The sequence below is a fragment of the Poeciliopsis prolifica genome, unplaced genomic scaffold (genome assembly GCF_027474105.1).
Source record: "Poeciliopsis prolifica strain line A6 unplaced genomic scaffold, Auburn_PproV2 SCAFFOLD222, whole genome shotgun sequence".
Taxonomy (NCBI): domain Eukaryota; kingdom Metazoa; phylum Chordata; class Actinopteri; order Cyprinodontiformes; family Poeciliidae; genus Poeciliopsis; species Poeciliopsis prolifica.
The window spans coordinates 47,526-60,163 of record NW_026562597.1 but is presented as its reverse complement, the minus strand read 5'-3'; the positions used below and the strand labels follow the sequence as shown (position 1 = coordinate 60,163).

The 12,638-nt window shown below is 42.1% G+C and overlaps 2 protein-coding genes and 1 pseudogene across 2 annotated transcripts; 1 reads left to right on the top strand and 2 right to left on the bottom strand.

Annotated features, from left to right (window-relative positions):
* Positions 1-4,159: 4,159 nt before the first annotated feature.
* Positions 4,160-4,500, bottom strand: LOC129357040 (histone H4-like; annotated as a pseudogene).
* Positions 4,501-5,492: 992 nt separating this feature from the next.
* Positions 5,493-5,973, bottom strand: LOC129357038 (histone H2A-like). The gene has a single exon (XM_055026560.1). It carries the CDS (start codon positions 5,954-5,956, stop codon positions 5,570-5,572), a length of 387 nt encoding a protein of 128 aa, XP_054882535.1. The 5' UTR covers positions 5,957-5,973; the 3' UTR covers positions 5,493-5,569.
* A 331-nt stretch (positions 5,974-6,304) lies between these two features.
* Positions 6,305-7,276, top strand: LOC129357047 (histone H3). Its single transcript, XM_055026570.1, has one exon. The coding sequence runs from the start codon at positions 6,325-6,327 to the stop codon at positions 6,733-6,735; it is 411 nt and encodes a 136-aa protein (XP_054882545.1). The 5' UTR covers positions 6,305-6,324; the 3' UTR covers positions 6,736-7,276.
* The last annotated feature ends 5,362 nt before the right edge of the window (positions 7,277-12,638 follow it).

Here is a 12,638-nt window from a genome sequence, read left to right as displayed (position 1 = left end):
CTCGAAGGCCTTCTCAGCCATTGTTTTCAGCTCACTGGATTCTTTGGCCCCTCTCAGTAAATGGTTCTTGTACACTTGTCCAAGGGTGTCTGCAGCATATGAGTTGTTCTGGGCTCTTTTGATGGCTTCTTTAGCCCATTTCTCAGCGTTTTTGAAGTTTGGGTAACGTCCTCCACTGTAATACAGCCGAGCAACCGTTTGGGGGAAGCAGTGTTTGTCTCGAAATTTGTTTGAAGCTTTTTTCAAAACCAAGAGAGCGTTAATAAATTTTTCTTGCTCTATGATGTCTTGAATTAGCAATGAAATTTTCCTTGCCCTTTGGACCCATTTCTCTCCTTGTTAGCAAATCTTGACAACTGGACAGTGTGAGGTTGGACTTCTTCTCCACAAAGCAGAAACACAGTCCAATGCTAAGGAACTTCTGGGAATGCCGGTAAGTCAATAGCCCCACAGACCTTGCAGCAATATCTGGATTAGGTGGACCTTCGAGCCAGATACTCTGAGGAGCTTAGAAAATGGTCCGCATTCTGACTTTGAAGGGAGGACCTCCATAGATGGGATCAGGCGGTCCCAGGATTTTTCGACACTCTTCCATGGTCAGGTAGGAATAGGGAACATAGGCATTCAACAGAGCCAACATTGAGAACAATTTTGTGTTGGTGGACATTGGGTGGATCTGCACATGTGCAGAAATGTACGGTTCACAACGATAATATAGACTATTTCTTTCATCAAGCCTAAGGACATAGTTCATATCTTCTCCTGAGTTACTGTCCATGATGGTCACGTCAAACAGAAGGGTCTTTTGTTTGTGTTGCTTCTGCTTGAAAAGGTTGTTTCAGCACAGTTTGAAATCCTGAAAGCAGAAGAGACAAGGTTCTTTATCATAAGTATTCAAAATAACAAGACATAGTGAGATTAAAGTGTTGGAAGTTATTGGAGTATTGTGAAGTATTTCTGCTCTAACAAACTGAACCCAGAATATCAAGCCCACAGAATGGTCCAGATCACATCACTCAGACTGTGTTGAGAGCCTTTTTTGAACAGCTAATTAATACATTTCCTGACATATTTATCATTTTTTTCTTAGCCAAGCCAAAGTGCCAACCTGTCCAAAGACTGTCGTCACCTTTCCTCTGTCCAAGCCAAATCCATCTTCATGAATTTTACCATCCAGGTGATATTGAAGAAATGTTTGGAATAATCACACTACACATTGTCACTAATCAGGGCTAGTTTCAGTTTGCCTACCATTTGCCTAAAGTTTGCCTAAAGTCTTACTGAAAATCTCCACCCTTCTCCATAATATGCTGACACACCCAGGAAAGAAGGAATTTGTCAACTAATTTCATCATCCGGTGTGTTCAGACTCATTACAAGCAATGATGAGTCATTTTGCATAAAAGTCTTGTGATCAATGAACAATATGACCCTATATTATTAAAAATCATGAAAGTGTTCGCAACACCAGTTGTAGGTTCCTGGAGGTCCATCTGACATCAAGAAATCATGATTTTCTTGTGAGACAAACCTTGGATCCAAAGCAAGATTTATTAGTTTTCCTCATTCTTTTCAGTTTTACTTAGTAGTTTGGATCAGTGGTTTCCAAACCTGGTCTCCAGTTACTCCTGTCCTGCAAGTTGCAGGTGTCTCCTTGCTTCCAAACGCCTCACTTAAACGAATGGGTGATGGCTTCTGCAGGGGTACTTGAGGAACGGGTTCAGGAACCTCTGGTTCAGATGAATGTCACCAGTCCAGTTAGAGCTTATCGACATAAGCATCTTAACCAGAAGTTAAGGTATGCTGACAAATTCTTGTACTTTGGAGTGGCAATGATTTGAATAAGCATGTAGTGAGTTCACTCCATCTATTGTTTATAATATCCATCTTCATGAATACCCAAACAGGTGTTCATAAAGTCTGTCAGCTGTTAAGTTTTGCATTCCAGATTATCAGGTGTTGCCCTACCTTGGTAATCCTGAATAGAATTAATGACATTAACAATCACCTTTGCTTGGCATTTACAGTTATTCGTTGCGCAACACAGCATTCTGCAGATGCGACACTGGAAGCGTCCTCACATTAACAACAACACAGCAGAAAGAGTCTGGCAATGAGAACTGCTGAAAAAAACAATCAGTGCCTCGTCTGCAGGGCATTTACAGAGAGAAGATGGCGTCTTAACATACCGCTCACAGCAATTACTCCTGTCGTTTGGGGAAAAAATACAGAAGGACATTTAAATAACTTTTTTCCCCTCACAACAACAAAGATGTGGCATGCAGAGTTGGGTTATAGTATATTTATTTATTTTTTTATATCCTTGTCTGTGGATCTGTGAAGCTCGGTTTTGTTTCTGTGCATTGCATAGAAATAACATATGAAGTTTGTTCATTCATTCATTCATCTCCAATGCTTCAGGATCCACTTACTTGTAAAATGAGTATGACCAGAGGATTTGTAACGTTTGTAATAATACTTCTTTTTACAATATATGTTTATTACATTTGTAGCCAGAAAGTGCTACAAATGTACACACACACACACACACACACACACACACACACACACACACACACACACACACACACATATATATATATATATATATATATATATATATATATATATATTTATTTGTACTGTTACAAATCGAATATTACAATTTCTCATACACAGACTATTTAAATTGTTTTTGATCATATTCAATGATTGGCTATACAAATATATATATGTATGATTTGACAGTAATCAAAAATATGACACAAACATTTATCCTTTACCCACAGAGATAAATAATCACACACACTCTTCAATCATCTTACCTGTCAGAGTTCCAGCAGGTGTGCAGGTGACTGAACAGTAGAATGATGTTATTTATAATCAGATTTAACCACACCCTCCCCATGGTTTCAATTTCTCGATCTCAATGATGACGTGAGTTTCATGTTACAACGCATTCCTTCCCTGGTTTCCATATGTCTGACTCAAACGTGCCTCGGTTATTAATAGCTCAACTTGAAAGGATTGGCCGCTGAATGAGTTGTGTTTCTTCGCAAATGAAAGCAAAATGATTGCCTTTCATTTGCGTGAAAGGCAATATTCAAACCAAATCATTTGGTTTGAAAATTTTTTGTTGAAAAAAAATGTCCAAATACTTTAAATGGACTATACAGCATGAAGGAAATGCATGAAGAGGTTTCATGTCAGCACATGTAAAGCTGGTTTAGAAGGCTGCAAAATTGCCTTTAAATTGTTTTTACCATCTGCACTGAAAGCTGCTCCAGTGGCTTCCCATCATATTTACACCTGGTTTTCCCCCCAAACCAAAACAACCTGAAAGCTGCTGTGTCAATAATCCAGGAGGGTTTTTATCATGTCTCCCAATAATCTTTGCATAAAATTATAGATGGTGTCTAAAAACAGCAACACGGCAGATGACGCGTTGTAATTACTGAAGGTGAGGCGCCTGTGGTGTTGAAATGACCTTTGATAAGATGAGACCTCAATGCAGGAGCATTAGAGCCTTTCAAAAGCATTTAGAAAGGTTTGAACACAAAGACATGGTAACTTTAGAAAACTGGAGAATCCCCCGACTGTTGGGAAAGACAGAAAAAGGTTTATTTCAACTTGTATAATGTTACATTTTCCATATTGGCTAACTAATATTTTCTACAGCAGGTGAAATTTCCTCAAAGCAGAGAAACATCTCAGCCCAGTCAGTGAAAAGTTGAGTTTTAAGACATTTTGCAGCTGTAATAAAGGCTGGACCAAATTTAAAGTCTTTTGGTCCAGCCTTTAAATTAAAGATTAAAACAGTGTCGAAAAGTTGCGTATCGGCATCAAAGATTCAGTGAGAAGCTTCATGAAATACACCTGGAGGACGTCATTATAGTGGCTGCATGTCCACTTGAGGGCGCAGTGGAGCAGCTTCATTTCCATCCCTACATTTAACTTTTGAGAGTCGATTGCAGGTTTTTTGTGATTATTTGTTGCACTTGACGTTTACACCATTACGTCATCTGCATTAAGTATATGAAATGTAACTTTAATAATTAATCATTTATTGCACCAGCATCTTGTTGGGACACATTTGACAGGGAATTAGCTGCTTAAAAGTCATGTGTGTGGCCCTGAAAAGGACCTTTGTTTAGTTGGTTTGTTTTGTGCAGAGGTTGCGAGTTTAACCCCCGAAGCCGTACAGAGTGCGGCCCTGCCTCTTGAGAGCGTAGACCACGTCCATGGCGGTGACGGTCTTCCTCTTGGCGTGCTCTGTGTAGGTGACGGCGTCACGGATGACATTCTCCAGGAAGACCTTGAGCACACCGCGGGTCTCCTCGTAGATGAGGCCGGAGATGCGCTTGACTCCCCCGCGGCGAGCCAGACGGCGGATGGCGGGCTTGGTGATTCCTGGATGTTGTCACGGAGGACTTTCCGGTGGCGCTTGGCGCCTCCTTTACCGAGTCCTTTACCTCCCTTTCCTCTGCCGCTCATGTTGATCTACAAGAGTCTGAAGAGACGATGAGGGTCAGGAGGAGGAAACAGAGGCTATATGGGAGACCTGCGGACCTGAGAGAGAACAGGGGCGGAGTCGAGCTCGCTCCTGGTTTTCTCTGCCGTTTCTTTAAACCAAGTTTTCCTTCGGCAATTCACGAATTCATTTTGAGAGGATGAAAATAAGTGATGCCCCTGATAAGTTTTTAATACAATCAAGAGGAAAGTAAAGAGAGAAATCTCGTGTTTCAGTTGAGAAACAATGAAATGAATTGAATGTCGGTATTTAGTGAAACTGAAGAGCTTTCAAAAGTAAAATGACAGAAGCCTCCATTGTCTTATTGATAGGACTGTTGCGTAATCACGTGTTTATGTTGAGTGGATGTGAATCAACAGTGGATATTTATATTATATTCTGCTACATTATGGACTGAATGGCAAAAATTAGCATTTTATTCATCTCATTATCAGATTGTGGAATAGCGTTTCATTCTTCATTTTATTTTTTTGCAATGTAAACTTATCAAAAAATCAATAAAAAAATCAATTATGAGTGATTAGTTCTAATCAGTTTAATATTTGATGAGCACCTACAGAAATCTGATCCGTTATACAGTTACCTGATTTCCTAAGTGTCTCAGAAACTTTTTATACAGTGAAATTCATGTCTGCAAACAATTTAAGAGCATGAGTTTGCCTCAGACTACATACTGCTCATTAAAACATGATGTAACTGTTAACTGTAGCGTTACATTAATTTGTATAATCCAAAAATTTGACTTTGGTAAAGAAGTGAAGTGGCTGAGATTGTAGTTCAGAACCAGAATCACTTTTTATTCCAACATTTCACTGGTGAATGAAATGAAATGTGACTTTATGAACATGAAGTCAGTGGTGGTTTAGTAATTTGTCCCACTAAGACAATATTCATAATTCTATAGTAATGTTTGAGAAAATTGGGTGTTTATGATGTTAGTAAAGTCAGCATGAGTCTGAGCTCTTCCAGTTTAGTGTGTGGCTCTTAAAAGAGCCTTTGGTTGTTTAGTTTCCAGCGCAGCGGGGTGTCTGGGTTTGTCTACTTGGCCTTAGCGGCCTTCTCGGTCTTCTTGGGCAGCAGCACCGCCTGTATGTTGGGCAGCACTCCACCCTGAGCGATGGTGACTCCACCCAGCAGCTTGTTGAGCTCCTCGTCGTTGCGCACGGCCAGCTGCAGGTGACGCGGGATGATGCGGGTCTTCTTGTTGTCGCGGGCGGCGTTCCCGGCCAGCTCCAGGATCTCAGCGGTCAGATACTCGAGCACGGCGGCCAGATAGACGGGGGCTCCGGCACCGACCCGCTCGCCGTAGTTGCCTTTGCGCAGCAGCCTGTGAACGCGACCCACCGGGAACTGGAGTCCGGCTCTGGAGGAGCGGGTCTTGGCCTTGGCTCGGGCTTTTCCTCCGGTCTTTCCGCGGCCGCTCATTTTGCTGTTGTTGTTTGTTTCTGGAGACGAGACTCGAGAAATATGAGCAGCAGCGGCTGAAAGCGGCTTTATATGTCCGCGCAGAGGAGCGGGACGATGCCGGCGACCAATCAGAAAAGCTCCCGGCAGAGCGGGACGGAGAGGAGGACTTTTTGAACGCGGCGTCGTTCAATGAGCGGCGGGCATTCAGACGTGATCCACGCCTCTGGGCGGGGCTGAGCTGCAGGAGGAGCCGCCGACCAACCAGGATCCGGAGCGGAGCTGCAGCGTCACAGAGCGACGCCCAGAGCCTGAGCTTAAGAGCAGCGGAGCGTCGGCGGGTCGCAACATTTGGTTTTCTCTCTGGGTCCCGATCGGAGCAGCAGAACATGGCCAGAACCAAGCAGACCGCCCGTAAATCCACCGGAGGCAAAGCCCCCAGGAAGCAGCTGGCCACCAAGGCGGCCAGGAAGAGCGCTCCGGCGACCGGCGGCGTGAAGAAGCCTCACCGCTACAGGCCCGGTACCGTGGCTCTGAGAGAGATCCGCCGCTACCAGAAGTCCACGGAGCTGCTCATCCGCAAGCTGCCCTTCCAGCGTCTGGTCCGAGAGATCGCTCAGGACTTCAAGACTGACCTGCGCTTCCAGAGCTCCGCCGTCATGGCTCTGCAGGAGGCCAGCGAGGCCTACCTGGTGGGGCTGTTCGAGGACACCAACCTGTGCGCCATCCATGCCAAGAGGGTCACCATCATGCCCAAAGACATACAGCTGGCCCGCCGCATCCGCGGAGAGAGAGCTTAGAAGCTGCAGCAGCTGCAACAACACAAAGGCTCTTTTAAGAGCCACACATCAAACTTTAAGACATTGTTTCCACTTATTTATTGACAAAATGTCTGAATTGATACCACTATTCCCACATTTCATCATTTTATTGCCAGAAAAAGCCGTTTTCAAATGTAACTGCACTACATAAAAATACAGCTCTTGAAAATGGAAGATTTTTAATCGGCAATTTCTCACAATTTTGTCCAGAACCCAAAATTCAGCAGCACTAAAGGAGCTTGTGAGCAATTTCATAATTCATATATGAATTTGATTATTTTGATTTACTCTGATTATTCCCCTTTCTGTATAAAGATACTAAAACTATAGTGATGTTTTATAATATGAACACTGAACCACCCATAAAGTTTTGAAAAGGAAAAAAGTCTTTCACACTGAAGGTAATGACACACAAAGATCCAGTTAATGAGCAACTCAGATTTATGGAACAAAAACAACTTTCAATGAGTCCAGGCCAAAAGCATGAGTATGAAATTCATGCATAAGATAAGTAATAAAAGCTGTTCAACACACTTGTTGGCATTATCAAAAGTCAATAAAAGCATAACACATTATGTCACTAACATATCTCATCATGTGATTAAAAAGCAAGATCAGAAATATGTAGGACATTCATTAAAATAATTAAAAAAAAGAATGTTTGAATAATGCTTTCTGATTCAAAGCAGTGTTTTTTTGTCGCCTTGTCTCTTTGTTTGGAAATCTTCAAGGCGTCTTCAAGGGCCCTCGAAGGTCCCTCCTGCAGCTGGTACTTTGAAGACGACAGGACCCCTGATGTCAAAGCCAAGATAAAAATACACGGTGGTCTTTGCCTGAGTGCCAGATTTACACTCTGTTCTGGCTTGCATTTTCTTCCCTCCAACAGTAACAGTCACAACCTTCGGCTGCACTGTAAAAGTCATGACTGAGCGTGGGAGTGGCTGAAGTATCTCTTGGATTTGCGGCAGCTGCCACACCTTCCCACTACTCCACATCTCGTTGATTTTCTTCCATTTCATTTGGTTCCTATTTGTGTCCCTTGGTTCATTGGCGAGCTGAGTGTCCACCATGACTTCCACCACCTCGTCCAGTCTGGACTTGTGGATCCATCGGCTAAGTCCTGAGCCCTTCCCTAGAAAAAACAGTGGCAGCAAGTAACGACCTCGAAGGTATTTGGCGTAGACCTTATCATAGGCTTTTTCCATCAAGGCGACATATTCTTCTATGTCGAATTCATATATGAGGCCAGGAAGGAGCTGCTCAGATTCTTCTCCTGTGTCCTTCTCTTTTACATCTGCTTCCTCTGTAGTTTGTTCTTGAAGCTGATCCTTGTCTGTTTCAGGTTCTCGTAATTCTTCGGCACTGTTTTCTTGGCCTGCCTTTAGATGCTCCTCTGGCCAAAACAACATCAGGACCAAAAGGTAAAACTCTGGGTCTCTACTGTTTGCCCCGGTGGGTAGAAACCTCTGTAGGATCGCCTGAAGTTCTCTAACCAGGGCGCGTTGAGGAGAGCAGGGCCCTTTGTTGTTCAAGATGATGTTTGAAAGGATGTACCTCTCTGCCACTTTCACGTCATCTACATTTGCCTCATAGGCGGTCTTTAACTCATCTCGGGTTTGCTCCAGCTGTGGCCGTGTTTTCTCAGTAACCTCAGCCTTGAAAGCTCGTTTTTCCTTCGACACGGAAAGGCCGTGATTCAGGCAATCGAGAAGAGCAGGGAAGCTGGTGGAATCGGCTGCGTTTTTCGTCGTGTATAGTTGATAGCAGCTGGCGACATCTTCCCAAAAGTAATCTGGTTCCGCTGTTGTCCTGTCAGGCTGCGAGTAGCTGAGATACCACTCAAAGAACTCAAACTTGTCTTCAACTGCCAATTTGTGGGTGTCCTCAAATGGATTATGTTCATGTTTCTGAGAGACGATCTTGGCCACTTGAATGAAACCAAAATGGCCTCGGTTGTTGAACGAATTTGTTTCATCGGCACATTCATTCTCGGCTTTCTTCTCCACATCTCTGAAGGCCTCGAAGGCTTTCTCTGCCATATTATTTACTTCCCTGGGTAATGTGAATTTTTCCTTTAACCAGTTCTTATACACCTGTCCAAGGGTATCAGCAGTAAAGGAATTTTTCAAATCTCTCTTGATAGCTTCTTTTGCCCATTGTTCTGCTTCGTTATAGTTTATGTCATGTTGATAATACAAGCGAGCAATTGTTTGAGGATAGATGAAAATGTCTTGAAATTTCTGGGAAGCCAGTTTTAATACATCAAGAGCTTCAGAAGAACTCTCTATATTCAATATGTCTTCTATCAATGTTGAGAACTTCATTTTGCCATTCTCCCTCTTTTCTCTCTCTACCAGTAGCTTTTTCATCAATTTGACTAAGCCATGATGGCCTTGGTCTCCGCAAAGTGAAACTATACAGTTGGATGCGATGAAACTTCTGGAAATCTTCAGGGCAACCAGTTTGCTCCAAAGATCTGTTTGCAATATCTGGGTGAATCATGAACACACGTTGACTTTGTGCTCTGTCACAACTGAGAAATGGCTTCAATTTTTCCTCAAGTGGATCGTCGAAGATCTGTTGGGGGTCTTCCAGAACCAGGTAGGACTCTGGAACATAAACGTTCAACAGCGCCAAGATAGAGAACAACTTTGTGTTGTTGGAATCTGGGAAGCTTTCAACATATTCAAATATGTCTGATTTAAAAAGACCAAAAAAGAAGTCCAAGAATGACTTCAGATTAACAGTCGAGGTCTCGGTTCTGTCTGAGCTGCTTTCTGTAGTCGTCGTTTGGCGCCGCCATGCTCTCTTTCCCCATTATTTCTTTAGTCAGACGTAAGGACACGTCTTTGCTGGTTTCCACCACATTGCTCCCTGTCAGAACATTTCTGAGGGAACTGACTGTGTGCGGTTGGACTTTATCCCCACAGAGTAATTCTATGCAATCCTTCACTATAGCATTTTTGCTAATGTTTCAGGTCAGCTAATAGCTCCAAACAGCTCTTGGCTATATCTGTGTTTATCACATGCACGGCTTGACTGGACACCGTGATGAGGCAGGAAAAAGGCTCCATTCTTTTCTCAAAGGGAGGTTCTCCATGGCTGGGATCAGGCGGTCCGAGGATTTGTTGACAGTCTTGAAAGTCCAGCTTGGACTCCGGATTGTGTGCATTCAGCAAGGCCAACACCGAAAACAGCCTGGTGTTGGTGGACACTGGCTTGTTTTGCACATAGGCAGAGATGCGTGGTTTGTGAAAAAGAAATGAATGTTCAGAGGCGCTGCGGTCAGGGGTCACGCTTTCTCCTGAGTTACTTTCCATTGTGGCCTCTCCAAAAGGAAGAGATGTCTTCTTAGTGCTTGGAAATCAGAGAAGATTGTCAGACACTTTGAAAAATATAAATGCATTCATCAAATAATAATTGTACTAACTGGTGCAAAAAAAGAAACTAAATGGGAAATATGTTCTCAGGCTGGAAGAGAAAAAGGCTCAGAACCTCCAGGCAGAATATTGAGCGTCTTTGAAATTTCTTCTGTGAATTTCAATCATTTCTGAAATGAATTGCATTTTAAATTGCCTATCTGCATTTACCTTATGACAGTTTTACAGAAGAGCCTGTCCCGGAAACGCAGACAGATAAGGACCAGCCCTCCAGCTGTCAAAGATCTCATGAATAACGTATCTAGAAGCTCCCTTCATGTACTGAAGCAAAATATGTGTTGCCATATATGTATTGTTCTTCATAACTGCAGTAAATTCCCAAAGCAGACTGCGTTAAACAGATTAAGATGCTACGTACTGATATGTTCAGAGTAGTGTTTCTCAATCAGGCTGAGACATTTTTTAGATTTCTTTTAATGAAATCTTGCTATGAGGAAGCAGAATGATTGGACCATGTGACTAGAGCACTCAAATGGAAATTGCATTGACTCAATGAAAGAAGTCTTTCAATTTTTGACTTTTATGTTCCGAGGCTTATAATATAAAGCTAAAAATGTGAAGGTCCATACCATGACAAAAGGCTAGAAGGTAGTTTGATGAATAGGTGAATAACCTAAAAATTTAACAAAAGAAATGAAAGGAGAAATGGTTGATTACTCAACCAAAACTGCTTCTGGGTATTAGACTAATAATGGTCATAATAAAACGAATATTTAAGTTATTAAACGCAGCCACACATTGGTATTCTCTATACTGAATTAGTCAACGCATTCATGCACAATAGCTGCATGATAAATTTAAAGACGGACAAATGAAGCTGATAAAGGTTTGTCGTTTTTAAAAAAATGCAATATTTTCTTGAATGAAAGCGATTCGACAGCGCAGCTGTTGTTAAAACGTCTGCTGGTCCTGAAAACACACATCCTGGACATATCAATAAATCATCAGACAATTTGCTGTCACCCCTAAAACCATCTGAGCCAGCAGATTCACAAGAACACACACAACAGGGGAAAAACAATTTCAGGTGAGAAGTGGAAATAGTCTCAGGCACGGGTTATCCTGTCCTAAACCTTCTCTCCATGACGACTCCAACCACAAACGGGTCACAACCCTCCCTTTGGTTCACTGAAATGTAATGCTGTGATTCCGGGTCATGATGAGCTGCGATGCCTGTGAAGCCATGTTTGTAGTAAACATGATTCTTTCATGATGGAAAAACATATTTAACCAAACGAGTTGATCTTACATTAAATGGGCTCAACAGTCAATCACAGTTTAAAGGACTAAAGGGTTTAGAAGTGGACGTCTTTCAAAACTGCCAAAATGATTTCAGCTGGATGTGAACTTAAAAATAAGATATTAGATGAACAGAGAACATTTTTCCAAATACTACATAGAGGCAGATTAACAATCTGGTTTCTTACCTGTCAAGAGTTCCAGCAGGTGCAGCTGAGCGAACCTTCAGATGAGGCCTTTTATTACAAACTACGACAGGAACCGCCCCATTTTTTGAATACTTCTCTCCTGTTTGTTTTAGTATTTATCTGATTAACAAGGCATTGCTCATCGTGCCTTCAAATTAAATATATCAGCTGATCTCAAGCCTGAAAGATCAGATGCCAACATAAGTTGTGTTTCTTTAGAAGTGAAGGTGAGATTCTGTTTTTCTGGAAACAGGAGCTTTACAGGAAATCTGTGAACATATTTCAATAAAAATATACACACTTAGATACATATCTTATAAAGAAAAGAAGCGTCGTCCATTTCCTATAAATGCTTTCTTTACAGTCGTGCCCAAACATTTCATAACCACTGCTGTCAATACATCTTGCAGCAGGAAGTCGCTGCATTCAGACTGGATATTTTTGCTTATTTTAATTTATATCAAATCTGTATAATAAAACCTGCCAACGTTTATTGGTCTAGAGGCGACTAATAAACATCAGCCGTGAAACAGAAACCAGACGGTGCAAGATATTGAATTGGCTCCAAAGCTCTATGTTGACATAATATTTTTACTAATATGCGTTTATACATGTTCTTTTGATTTCTAAAGAAACACAACTTATGTTGAATGACCTCCAGTGAAACCCTGAGCTGCAGGTACATGGAAACGTAAGCATGTTCTCACAGCAGGTGAACAAAAGGGATCATGCTGCTTCACAGAAGAAGAAACTCAGATTCTGTTTTTGTTTTGTTGTTCAGATAAAATGAAACTGATGTATAGGGCAGAGGGCGTGTGTAAGCACGCGCCCTCTGCCCTTTCGGTACCTGTCAGTGATGTTTGCACAGCATGAATGATTCAGTTTTCTGTAATGTCTTGCAGAAATAGTTGTAATCTTTGAACCTCCTGACATTTTGTGACGTTTACGCCAGTTTCGCTTTTATTTCAAGACGAAACAGTTGATTCTGTTTATTGAATGTGAGCTGGAGTTTCTT

Bases quoted from the DNA above. Each gene is read 5' to 3' on its own strand.
- LOC129357047 (XM_055026570.1), top strand. From the start codon at position 6,325: ATGGCCAGAACCAAGCAGACCGCCCGTAAATCCACCGGAGGCAAAGCC.
- LOC129357038 (XM_055026560.1), bottom strand. From the start codon at position 5,956: ATGAGCGGCCGCGGAAAGACCGGAGGAAAAGCCCGAGCCAAGGCCAAG.